Genomic DNA, 13832 nt, shown 5'->3' with positions numbered 1-13832 from the left:
TAATTTTTTCAATTTGACGATGATTCGCGATTCATATAATCAGAATATTCAAATGATGATAACGTATAGTCATCTGATGATCTGTTTGAATAATTTGTTAGAGATACATCCGTTCTTTTTGCTTAGAAGTTCACTTGATACTGATCGGAAGTAATTGTGCAATAATTACATATTAACACTTCATTGATTAGTTCAGTGCTGATTTTAATTTAATTTTAAATATAAATTTTTTTTAAAAGTTTATTTAAAAAAGATTATACATATATAAAGAAATTAAAATATAATAAGTATAATCGAAATCTGAAACTTGACAGAAAATTAATTATAATAATTTTTTTTCAACTGTAAAATACAATTATTAAATATTTTATAAAATTATACATACGATTCTAAAAATATAATCCATCATAATTGACGAGTGTTTGCCAATCAATAAATATTTTTTTTTTTTTAATGTCAATTCATTAGAGCAATTCACATAAAATATTTAAATGTAATGTATTCATTCATTCGTTCATTTAAAAAAAATGTAGTTAACACTCGAGTCGTTCTATTTTTGAACATTATTTCTTTCCATTAATTAACAATATCTTCTAAAGTTACTTTTATATTTCTTAAAATATTTAAGAGCTTTATTTGCTTTAAAATATTCCTTAAAATTAACAGTTTTTTCTTTTTTTACAAGAAATTCTCTTTTGTTTACAAATCATATTAACAAAGATCTCTTGTGTTAATTAAGATTATTTATTAATCTTATCTGTTCCTTTAGTTGTTCAAGCAATTAACTGTTAGTAAATTGCATCAAGATTAAGAAAATTACATTTGAATTTTCTTATGTAAAATAAAAAATAAAAAGAAAAAATGTAAGTATTTTTATATATTATTAACAAACTGAAATAAATTATTTCATTCGGTTTTACTATTTATCATTCCTTATTTTTATTATTTCAATCTATAATTTATTTTATCATTTAAATTTCAAATAACTCAGTAGTAAAAATATATATGTATGTTATATATATATTGTACTTTATGGTGCAATTAATTTTACTTACAATCTGATACAGTTCTGACATAAATTTTCAAACTAGCCAAGTCATTCTTTATTTTTCCAAAGAGTTCCAACTCGCATCCTTTGTTGTTTATTTTCGTTGGCATCTTGTATCCGTCCTTCTGGAAGCTGTAAGTACGTCCTTGTTCCCAGTATCGAACGATTCAGCAATGTGCACGTGGTTTAACAATAAAGTTCGCCAACTCCTTGCGATAAAATTACTATGTAAGTACCTCATTCTTGAATGTAGCCACCTTTCAAGTATATACTTGGAATCCTATGCACCAATGCCAATGTTTTACTCATCCTTGAAAACAATTTTGGAAATGCTGGTTCTTTTGAAATGCCCTCTTCATAATTGTTGTGTCATTTTATGTCAATAATATATTTATCAAAGTGGCTTTCTCTCAACATTTCCTTTTTGAATTTCTGACTCGTTTCTGATATTTTTAATAAACACAAAACATGTATATATATAATGTATGTATATTTAAATATAAATCTATTTTTTCTTCATTAATAAATTCTTTATTCAAAAGTTTTTTTAAAATATTACAAAATATTGATCGATTTTCCTCTAGCACCAATTTTGATTTACTTCTGATTTCATAACAATCGTTATTGTATCATGTTGTTCACGTGGTCTTCTATCTAGACGTTAGATCTGGTCTTAATTCAAAACAGTCGAGCTCGGCATAGCGAATGAAACGAATCGCGATTTACATGAATGTACACTTTCCATGAAACTAATAACTAGATGTATAAATTGCAAGAGAGGTTATGTGATAGAAAGTTGAACGACCATTTCGTATCCCCGTGTCGTACGACACGTGTATATTTTGTTTTGTTCAATTTCTAGTTCCTTTTATTCCTGTTGGAATTTTATGTTCGCATTGATTTTGTTTCTCTCTCTTTCCCCTTTCTTTTATTTCGTTCTGGCGCCATAAGTGTTTTATTTTTATCTCTCGATGAATCTTTTATCTTTCTTTTTTTCTCACCTTGTCTCGATCGAGTTCTATATATTTTTCTTTACAAATTTTTATCTCGAAGAGCGCGAGATAATTTTTTAAGCATGCTTTTGTTATGGTCATTAAATCTCTTTGTAATATTTATTTTTTTTTTTTTTATACTATGATGTCACTAGAATCACACTTCATCGTTTCAAGATAATAATCACGTATAATTACATTTGAATGTTTTGTATTTATCATCAAGAGTTTTATTTTTTCCAAAAACTATAATTAAATAATTATGTAACCAATGATACATTACATTTATTATCATTTTGTGTCTACAAAGAAAATTATATCTTGGTGATACAATTACACGCATTACAATTTTTATATATTTATAATCTTTACAATTGTGTTCATTAGATTTAAAAAATTTGAAATATATATATATTCACTTAGATAAAATTTATGACAATCGTATATGGATAATTCGGGAGATAACTGTGCGCAAAGATTCGAATTGGACACTCTGTATAGCGTACACGATACGGAAGTACTATTTGTATATACAGTTACACGCATTATTTATTCAGACACTATCGTATCTCTTAATTTGTTACCTTGTATACAAATGAAATACTTAACTATCTTCTTGCTTATGACACGTGCCAATAATAACAATGATGAATTATAGATATATGGTTTTCATAGACTTTAAATAAAAGTATTATTACCAGGTTGAAAAAGATTATGAAACTTTTAAATCTTTCCAAGTTATCGTATACCGTATTATTGAGGGAATTATAAAATCATAAATGACGATAATCCAGTGCGAAAGTAAAAAGAATTGGATACGTGTAAAATCTCTTAACACGGATGGTGTCTCGGATCGATCGAGGTTAGGATTAGAATTTATGTCGAGAGTGAATACAATTGTACGAATGGTGACGATCGATCGAATTTATACGGTTTCTTCGTGGCCGTGTGTTTCTACGAGACACGTCTTGGCATTTAATACGGGCCGATAAATTAAAAAGGAAAAATATAATTCAGTCAAGGAGAGAGGTTATGTCGCGCAAGTTGGTAACGCCAAACGCTTGTAACATGGTGAAGTAAGATAAATATTCGTGCATGTTTGCCATCTTAACATGATGAGATGATTTTCAAAGTTTTTGTTTTACGAAATCTTCAACAGACTGCCGAGAGTTTGCTCAATGATTTGATGCCAAGTTATGCCAGAAGGGTATGAAAAGAGAATTAATTTGAAGAGTATTAGAGGATAATATATGATTAATCGCGCGCGTGTGTATTATTTTTTTTTTTTTTTAGAAAGGATATATTTTTATTTATTTTATTATCGATAGAAATTATTTTAATTTTTTTTTATATTAAATAGCTAATATTTTTTACGTGACTGGTTAATAATCATAATAAATGAAAATATAAGATACTAAATGTAAATACTAGATTATCGTATGGTAATAATGATCATAGATAACGATACGAGCATCATACATTATGTATTTAATTTTTTATTGGAAAACACAGATGATAATATTATAATGTATCTTTTGTTTTACTTAAAAATTATGATTTCTGATAAACGAAAGTATTTAATTAGTTTATATATGAATTCTTTAAATCTTTTGCATAAAATTTACATTTTTTTTTCAGTTTAATCGTGTATAATTAATCGTAGATTTGCAAAAATGATTGAAACAATTTTTATTTATTTTCCATGAGAAGCGATCTTACATGTATAAAACATTAGATCATTTAATATATACGTATATAGTAGATCTTGATTGTTCATTGGAAATACTCCAACCGATTGTTCAATATAATTGGAAGTATTCCAAGAATTTGTGCAATGCTATGTAAAAAACGAAAAATAATATTTCTCTGGCTTAACAGATTATTTGAAATCCCAAGAATTTCCTGCTAATAACTATATAAGCATCATTTGTATCAGTGGATTATTCACGAACAATGAGTTTCAATAATAAATTTTCAATTCTATTAATTATGACATTTTTATCTTTTTTCGCATTTGAAATTAAATAAAATTTAATATACGAGTTATAAATAATATATCGGGTGGTATTTTTGATTCGATTGATTTAATCATGGATAAGCGTTAATTATACGGATAAAAATATTAACATTAATTATATAGATATAAAAAAAAATTAGATAAGTTTGGATTTACTGGCACGAATCTCTTCTGTCATTCCACTGATTCGTACTCCGAGAATTAAATGATTTAAATGTTAGTCTAGTTTTCTTCATGAAATCAAGATGGCGTTACGCTAAAAATGTTGTAGACGTATGTAAGAGAAAAATATACAAGTCTCTAGAATTTCTATTAAAAACAAACTGAAAATTTTAATTTATTGCAGTATCTTAAGATTGTTTACTTTCGTGTACTTTTCCATGGCGGTAAAATAGCCGGAAAATTGGAAGAACCAGCTGGCTGTATCAGATTTGGATACGATAACTTTTAGGTTATGTTTATCTCTTTATAGATACATAATCAATTCAATTATCTCGGTACGTGTTACGTTTGTTGATTGTTCTTTGTAATTTTAATAATATAAATTTTAATAATGTATTGTCAAGTGTAATATGATAAATATCAAGATTAATGATTTTTACGAAATTTACGAATTCATGGCTATTCGCGATAAATATTCATTTTTTTTTCAACAACGATAACTCGGGTGATATTTGTTACGATCGAGGAAACGCATGAACATGTCAAAATCTCTTCTTGTCAAGAGACATTTTGCTAAAAAAGCGATCAATGATAATCGAGTTAAATATAAAACGTTGTATTTATCTAGCTTTGTTGATCAAATAATCATATCTAATCTTATTCTCTTATTGTAAAGTTTTAGTTTCATTAGCAATAGAGAAACTTATTACATCTTTTTGTCTATTAATTTTTCAAGTATCAAATTCAATAAAAGTGAATGAATAATTTTTCTTCGGTACAACTGATAAGATTTTTTCCGGAAAAATATTATTCATAAAGCATATCATGTGTCATGCGTTATAATTTAGAATGATAAATTATGATAGTAATCGAAATTAAAATAATAACAAATTTCTAATAATTGGAATAAGAATAGTATAATAAATTTAATGATAATAATAATAATAATTAAGATAAAAATTTATATAAATTGAAATTCCAATACTGTGTTAAATTTAAAATAATTATATATATTTTTATATCTGTAATAATTATTATAATGATTTTTACAGGAACTTGGATCGCAACCATTACCGACGATCGTAACCGAAGATGCAGATACTTCGGGTCAAGCGTCTCAGGATCAAGGTCATAGGCCACGAGCAGGTAAAAATGATCATGTTATCATTTAATCGAATAACGTGATTTTTACTTTTTATCAGATTTATTTCTAACGTTACTCGTGTGTTTCATTACGATAGGGACCTGGGGTTCGCATTCTAGAACTATTAGGAAGCCCACCTCGGGCAGTGCTCCTGGTTCTGGAAAATCAACTCCTCTCCCGCAGCAAGTGGAGCCTTCAAGTTCATCAAGTAAAAGCAAGAAAGTTTCTGGCACGCGATCTGGCTCCACCAGTCGTAGTAATAGCCGTAGTAATAGCGCAGAGCGCAGAAGAAGTGGTGGAACTGTTGATGACACAGCCAGTCCTACCAAAAAACCAGCACTCTTTGATGCGTTTAGACCAAGGAGTAAATCTGATGCTAGCAAACGAAAGCCCAGTATTATAGCGAATATGAAGAGCGCTATGCAGGTATAATAATAATTAAAGGAAAATGAGTTTGAGTATAGGGAAGAATAGAATATACAGTTTCTCATATTATGAAATGATACTTCTAAAATATATGAGCATATAATACAATATATATATACATATATGACAGACATAATTTTATTCTATAAATTGTCAAATGGTTGTTAAAAGATTTCATAAAGAATATGACATAAAATTTGTATAAGATAATAACAAAATATCATGATAAAAGAAGTAAAATGATTTGAATAGGACAATATATATCTATAAGAAAGTAATTAATTATAATAGCCAATTGAGACATTAGCCAATGAGTTATTTGTATCAAAAAGTCAATAAAAAAATCATATTAATGTAATACTATTGGATATTTTGCAGCATTCTTTGCACAGAGGCTCACACGGAAGTTCAACGACAGATATACGTACAGATAGGGATCATCATAGAGATGGCAAGGATCATAAGGAAGGTAAAGAACCTATGGGACGTCCTCGAGCAGGTTCAGAAAGTAGCAGAAATCCTGTTAGTAAAGTTATGGATCTTATTAGACACAGAAGTCACAGTACCCTTAGCGCAGATGACAAACGAAAAGCGGTAAGCGATTTATCTTATTACAGAAGTTTAAATTCATTATCTTTTTTTTTTTTTTTCATAATATTGCAATGATGTTTATTGTGAATACAATAACCGACTTAGCATTTAAAATAGTTTCCTACTTTATCATGAATAATACAAGTTGGTAATTATTTTTCATCAGAGATGAAATATAAAATAAATTTATTTATGCATAGTTATATGCATGATATGATCTCGTACTTAATAAAATCCGAATAACAATATATTATATTTATAAATAAATAAATAGATATATTATTTTATGGTACTTCGTCGTCGAGATATCATATTCTGAATTACCGATCGTGTAAAAGATCAGAAATTTCATTTATACATTTACATTTAGTTTTAATTTTCACCACTTCTCGTGCTCTGTAATTGTATTCTCTGTTGAATCGTTAAAGTTGAAAACTATATTCGAATGGTAAAAGCTTCATAAATGCTAATTTATTTCGTATTTCATTTCTTGCTATCAAGTACACAAGACAATTGATTTAATACTTAAAGTTTTAATATAAATAAATATAATAATTTTATTAATCTATTTTGCATTCTATTAATAAAGAATACAAAGTATGATTTACAAACATTTAATATTTCAGTTATAATACTAAAAAATTTATTCAATTTTTTTTACCTTGCATTATTTTACTTCAAATTATCTCAAGATTAATTATTGATATCACAAGAAAACTTTGGATGAGGAAATTAAAAAAATTAGGACAAACTCTTGTACTATGTTTATTTCTGTCCAAGTTCCAAACAGAGAAGTCAAAATTGCAATTCGTTTCAATGTTTTTCTCTTCTCGATAAAGCGTGACCTCTAAAAACGAACAACCTCTGTTTGATTCGTCTTAATAATATCTCGAACAAAAGAATGTTAATCACATATTTTTATCTTTTTTTCGATATTCGATTTTTTATATAATAATAGAAAAAATTTTTTTTTGTTATTTTTGCAATTTTAATATTTTTCTCTGCCTATCAGACATGTTTATATATTATGGTGTCTTATTATTTCTATATATTTTATCACGATATGCAAGAATATTAATTCAAATGAAAAAACTTTATTTATTTCTAAACATACATACATTTTTACCTAACAATTAAACAAACTCGTCTATATTCGTTGAATTATCCCAATTATTTTTGGCTTAGATGCAATGTTTCATTTTTAATTTTTTTTTATAATTTAACCATAAAACCATTTTTATCTGAATATTTTCCAACGAAATTCTCTTTCGCGTTTCAACGTTCTTGGTCATATGTCACATGACTCGTTAGTGCTGAAACCAGTTTCGCTTCTCCTACCGATCACAATACCGTAACAGTTTCGTTACTTCGTTCTTGGAAATTTATTCTCTTGTTCTCTTTTTAGAATTAAAATTTTTTGAGAAAATTTTGTGAAAATTGAAATTTTTATCATTTTGAGGCCATTATTAAAAAAAAAAAAAAGATTCGATTTCATCGTCGAAAAATAAAACGTAGAATTTCTCAAATTGGTTTCATTCATCAATTTTTTTATGAAATAAGGTTAATCAATTCATTAATTAATTTTATTTTCAATTTTTGGAAACGAATAATTTATATTTTCACCAATTGATCTTAATCCCCTCCATGTAAGCTTAAATTTAGCCTATTTTGAAATATCATAGGAAAAATAATTTAAATAAGAGATAAACTCTTTGCGCTATTAGGAAATCTATTTTTTACGCGGTTAACAATGTTGAAATGTAATAGGTCATCTCATAAGTAATATCGTCTCGTTGATTAATTTTAGTTTGGACAAATTTTTACTTCTCTCTTCCAAAGATATTTTATCATTTTACAATACTGTTTTAAAAGTTGTTGATCTCTAATTTTCAAAAATTTTGCCACTTGAAAAATTGAAGATCGAATGAAAAATAAAAAATTAAAAAAATATATTATAGTTAGATATGTTGATTATTTATCTATTTTTTTTCTGAAATCCTTCATTCCAATGAGTGCATTAAAATGCAATCTTTTATAATCAGTTTTATCTTAAATATGTATACATAATTTTTTTATAAATATTAAAAAATTTTAATATTTATACTTCTTGAATTTTTAAATTTAAAAAAACCTGAAAAAAATGAATAAATTTTTAAATGTATTAATATCAATTATTTATTCTATTTATCTATTTAATTAATTTTATCATTGCTTTTATAACATACAGTTAATATATTTTCGATTCTAGAAGTCAAAATAAACATAAAAGTTGATAAAATGTTAATTGAGGCTTATTTATTTGATTATAAGCAGTTTAAATTTGCATTAAATGAAGCAAGACAGAGTTAGGACGATAAAGATAAAGTTGTCTCATTCCATCTGATCTAATACAAATTTCAATTGCTCACAGCTTGAATAATACACGACCGACATTTTTGTGTATTAGTTTTTATGTTTGTTTTGACCTCTAGAATTGATCCTCCAAGTTGCCACACAAATATATTAACACTTTACATAACCGAGCATCGTAACAGTGAAAAAGAATCTTTTGGCAGATTGCCATGCGTTTGTTTGTTGATCGTAATCATATATTACTTATTTACTACTAATTTTTCATATATCAATTGTATACAATCAATATAACTTGATTATACGTTAAAATTTTATTAAATATATACATATAATATAATATAATATTTTATATAAATAATTCTTTATAATTTAAATTAAATTAAATAAACGTGTTACTTGTAAGATAACCTATATAAATAGTTCAGAGTATCTCGGTTAAATTATAGAATGCTTTCTCATTGATAAAAACGTATCTTTTCTAATATATATCTTTCTCGTCACGTTATTATTAATATCATTATTCTCTCGAATTAAAATTCCTTCTCACTAACCACGATAAATAGAATACGTTGGGATACACAGGTGGTTTGAATCTATGACGTTCCGTATTTTGGTGGGAGCGATGTTTTTATGTAAGCGGTGCACATGTAAACGGTCTAAGCGTGTATGTGACGTATGCGAGCAAAGAGCGGAGAAAAAGACAGATTCAAGACGCGCGTTTTTCACTCAGTGAGCTACGGAACTTGCGACGTTCAAGGTGCTAAGGAAACGTGCTCGCACTTTTATTTGCCGAATCGTGCGCGCTCCCTTTACAACTGATTCGTTCATTTCGCTCATCGAAATCCCATTTTTCAAGTTCCATGAAGAATTAACAGTGCGGTGATTCACATGTTAACACTCTTAACGTCAGTTTTATTACACGATAAATTAATTCTATTTCTATTAAATCGAAAAGCACTATATATATATATATATATATCGTTGTGGTTTTATTTATTTGATGGGAAAATAGGTTGGTAGTATATAGTGATAATTAGTGATAATACTTTTTATCAATTAAAGAATGAAGTAATAATTTATTTTTTGTTATTATCGTATTTTGGTCATTATCGTGAGGATACATTAATGTATATTCTTTTAATTATTTCAAATTCGATATTTTTTTTTCTTTAGTGAAATAGAAAAGCGAGTGGTGAAAATTGCTAAGTTTGAATATAATTATCGATTAAGAAATTGCATTAATAATTAATTACAAGTAATTTTCTTGTCTATTATTGTTAAATGAAAATAAAACGATTAAATTTTAATCGTTTAAGATTCGGTATTCGATTTTCTTATTTTTTTCAAATGATATAAATATCTCGAAGTAATCGATGTTCATACTGTAGAATTATTCGATGTGTGTAGAATTTTCTAGTGGAAAATAGGGATTATTAATTGAGATTATAGAATTAGTTAGAAAATATTGCGATTAGTAAAAGTTTAATCATTCTTTCTACAACAATGACACGTTCTTCTTCCACTTGATATCAAAGATTTTCTTGATTAAGGAAGATGTCGTATGCTTCCAGCGATTATTTCGGAATTGTAATGACGCTGCGCTATTCTACGCGTTTTAAACACACGGTTGATATTCCAAACTTAAATATACTATACCGCATACCAGCATTTCTCAATTTTTTCGTCACGTGATTATACGATTCAAATTTTAATAGTATAAAATTTAAAATTTGAAAACCTAATAAATTAATAAAATACAATTATATAGATAATTAAAAATTATTTCATTTATCATTTTTTTTTTAGAATAGATATATTTTGATTCGAATATCTCTCATTTTATAATCTATAGATTGAGAAACACTTTTCTATTTATAATATATACATGTATGTATCTCAAAATTACTTGCAGTAGATACAATTTATTCAAATTGCGTAGAAAAATAATAATTTTGTTACCAAGATATCAGAATCACGTGACTTCCTAACCTAATCGCTTATACATATTAAACAAAAAAAAAAAAAAAAAAGAAAAAATGGTCGAAATATATAAATGTATATATTTTCTTAAATACAAAAGTTGTAGAATGGGTTGACTTACGGTCACGTCGGAAGATGTCTCGAGTTCATCGACGAGAAGCCTTCTCTCTATTGTTCGCTTCTTCTAAATTGAAAGGTAGCAGTTTTATGCTACTTCCCCTCGCTCTCTCGCTCTTATTTTCCCATATACGATCCAAGGAGTGCTCTTCGCAACGTACAACACTCGAACGATATTCCACTTTTTTCGTTCGTATTTCTTAAACGGTTTCGTAATAATTTTCGTCAACACAATAGTATTCTTTATGCCTCGATTAGACGTGCAACGTTAATATTTGCCTTGGCTGCACAAAGTACACCTTTTATATATATTATTTATAATCGCATTTGCATTTGCACGATCACGAAAACGAAAAAAATAATTGAATATAAAAATATGTTTTTATATTTATATATACAATTAAATTTTATATAATTTTGAGATATTATACGATCAAGTAGAAATTATTTCTACTTTCTTTTCTTTTATTTCTTATCGTCGAAATTATATTCTTTGCAGCAGGTTTCTGGAAATTTTTGGGCTATCTCTCTCTCTCTCTCTCTCTCTCGCGAACGACCTAGATTCATTGTCTCCAATGTAAACTATGCCGTGCATATCTTCTTCTCTTCTTTTTTTTTCTTCTTCTTCCTTTACGTTGGCTGCCTTATGAAAGCGATAACCTGTGCAAATTGTGACGATTGTATACGATGTTGAAGGTTTCATTTGCATAACATTGGAATGTTCCATCGAATAATTTTTTTTTTTTTTTCTTTTCTTTTCTTCGTGTTTTATGTTATATTTTTTTTTTTTTACATTACTGTCCACGTAAACTGGATTTTTCTTACCTGTCACAACGATATTTTTCCAATATCTTTCTCTTTTATCGCAAAAAATAAAAAAAAAAAAAAAAGAATTTTTATAAACGAAAGTCAAGTTATTATTAAAATTTGGTGAAATATTAAATGAGAAAGTAAATTTAAATTAAATTATTCTCGATTCTGTGAAAATGTAAATAGTTTTTAAAACGTGAGTCATACCTTTTTCTTTTTTTTTTTTTTTTTTTTTCCTCGGTTGATATCATTGATATTATTTATGTATTCCAATAATCGTACGATCGTTAATAAATGCGACAGGAATAATGTTTTTTTCATTAAAGTTAGTATTTTTCTATTTTATCATTATTCAACGTTTATGCCACTTGACAATATTTCGCCATTCAACATTTTCAAAAAAGATAGATCAATCGAAATATAATAATAATTTTTAATTTAAAAAAATAAATATTTTATGCAAAAAAATTGATTGAAGTTAATCCAAACATTATCAATAATTTCAGAAAATTAAAAAAAAAAGAAAAATTATGAATTATTTGTAATTGATAATACACGAATTTTTATTATTATAAATAATAATAAATAATGTATAAATAAATAATAATAAATAAATATTATAATAAATAATAATGTAATTAAATATTAAAAAAATGATATATATATATATATATATTTATAAGTCGATGAATGTTAATAATTATTCACGTATGTGAAATGAATTAATCGAGAGTTTATATTAATTTATAAACAATTTGAGATAGCGTTAGATGGAGCGAGATGGACAGAGATAGTTCTGTCCTCGTCACATCGAGGTCACGCGTTCGTAACTTCGTCTCGACTTAAATCTAAATTGCTTAGTAAACGAACTTCACTCGATACTTTTGCATGTTATTTTTCTGCTTGTTTTTGATCTCTGAGAATCCTGATGATAATGAATAAATAAATAATCGATCTATCTTTAAATACATTGTAAATAAATTTAACCATGATAATAATATATATAAGATTCGTTCATAATAATATTTTTTGTTTACAACTGTCGTTGCACTTGTGTTGTTTTCAATGCAATGTTAGACGTTTATTTAATTTTTATTTTGTTATCGTTTATTCTTAAAACGAATAATTTATAAAATCATTTCAATTGAAATGAGAAACTTTTCCAGAGCTTTACATATATGAGATTAATAATTCTGATTATTTTGATCATTTATAATGGTTTATTCGTTTGAAAAGAAAATATAAATTCAATTTTAAAAAATTGATAAAAATGGATATTTTGTGTAACATTGTGAATTAATTACAATTAAGATATGTATGATAAAATGATTTTATCAACAGAAAATATTGAATTATATATATTAAAAAGAAAATGTGCATGATTATTCATGAGTTAAAATATTTTTCCACTTTCAATTTGACATAATGTTTCCACAAATGTAAATATTTTTTTGATCTTTTGATATTGATATTATCATTGTTCACATAACTTTTTATAAAATTTAAAAAAAATAATAATATTACTTTTCATTCATAAAGATAATTTATCTTTGATATCTGATTGTTATGCAGGAATGTGGTGAAAAAAAAAAAACTTTATATTGTATAAAATTGAAGTTATGCGATTATGTGATACTGTGATACTGTGACGTTGTGATAAATTAAAAAAAAAAAAAAAACAATATGTCTTCGTATTTTCGATGGATAAAGAGTGGAAAGAAGGATGATTACTTTGGAGCAAAACCAAGAAGTCGTTCTTTAGATTCGAAGAGTCTCGAGGCATCAGGGATACGACTGATTATTCAAAATGTACTTGCAATTTATTTTTTTTTTATACGATATAATTTCTCCAATTTTTTTTTTTTAAAAATTGGCGACAATGGTTTTAACGATAATCATCATTGCAATAAATACATACGTTCGTTTATTACATAGATTAATTTATTATTAACGTTGCTAAAATGAAAACATATTTTTGTTTCAGAGGACTGCGGCCCAACATCAACCTCAATCAACTTCACAAGGTAAGTAGAAATATATTTTATATTTAAATAGATTTAAAATCGAGTGTCTGATTAATTGGTAATTTCATATAAAGTATTGATAAATATAGTATGTAACTAAAAAGTATTTCTATCTGATAGTTTATTATTTTTTATTTTTTATTTATCACAAAATATTGTGATGCATGTC

General features: G+C 26.3%; 1 protein-coding gene across 2 annotated transcripts in view; it reads left to right on the top strand.

Annotated features, from left to right (window-relative positions):
- Nucleotides 1–13832, top strand: part of LOC724442 (serine-rich adhesin for platelets) — a 97545-nt gene that overhangs the window by 24288 nt on the left and 59425 nt on the right. For both annotated transcript variants that reach the window (XM_006570926.3, XM_016912683.2), the window contains exons 4-7: nucleotides 5272–5365; nucleotides 5461–5789; nucleotides 6168–6383; nucleotides 13624–13663. In XM_006570926.3, coding sequence (XP_006570989.2) covers nucleotides 5272–5365; nucleotides 5461–5789; nucleotides 6168–6383; nucleotides 13624–13663 — 679 coding nt within the window. The remainder of the gene's footprint in view (nucleotides 1–5271; nucleotides 5366–5460; nucleotides 5790–6167; nucleotides 6384–13623; nucleotides 13664–13832) is intronic.

This window comes from Apis mellifera, linkage group LG6, assembly GCF_003254395.2.
Source record: "Apis mellifera strain DH4 linkage group LG6, Amel_HAv3.1, whole genome shotgun sequence".
Classification (NCBI taxonomy): domain Eukaryota; kingdom Metazoa; phylum Arthropoda; class Insecta; order Hymenoptera; family Apidae; genus Apis; species Apis mellifera.
Note: the sequence above shows the minus strand (reverse complement) of the source record. Positions and strands in the feature narration are given on the sequence as shown.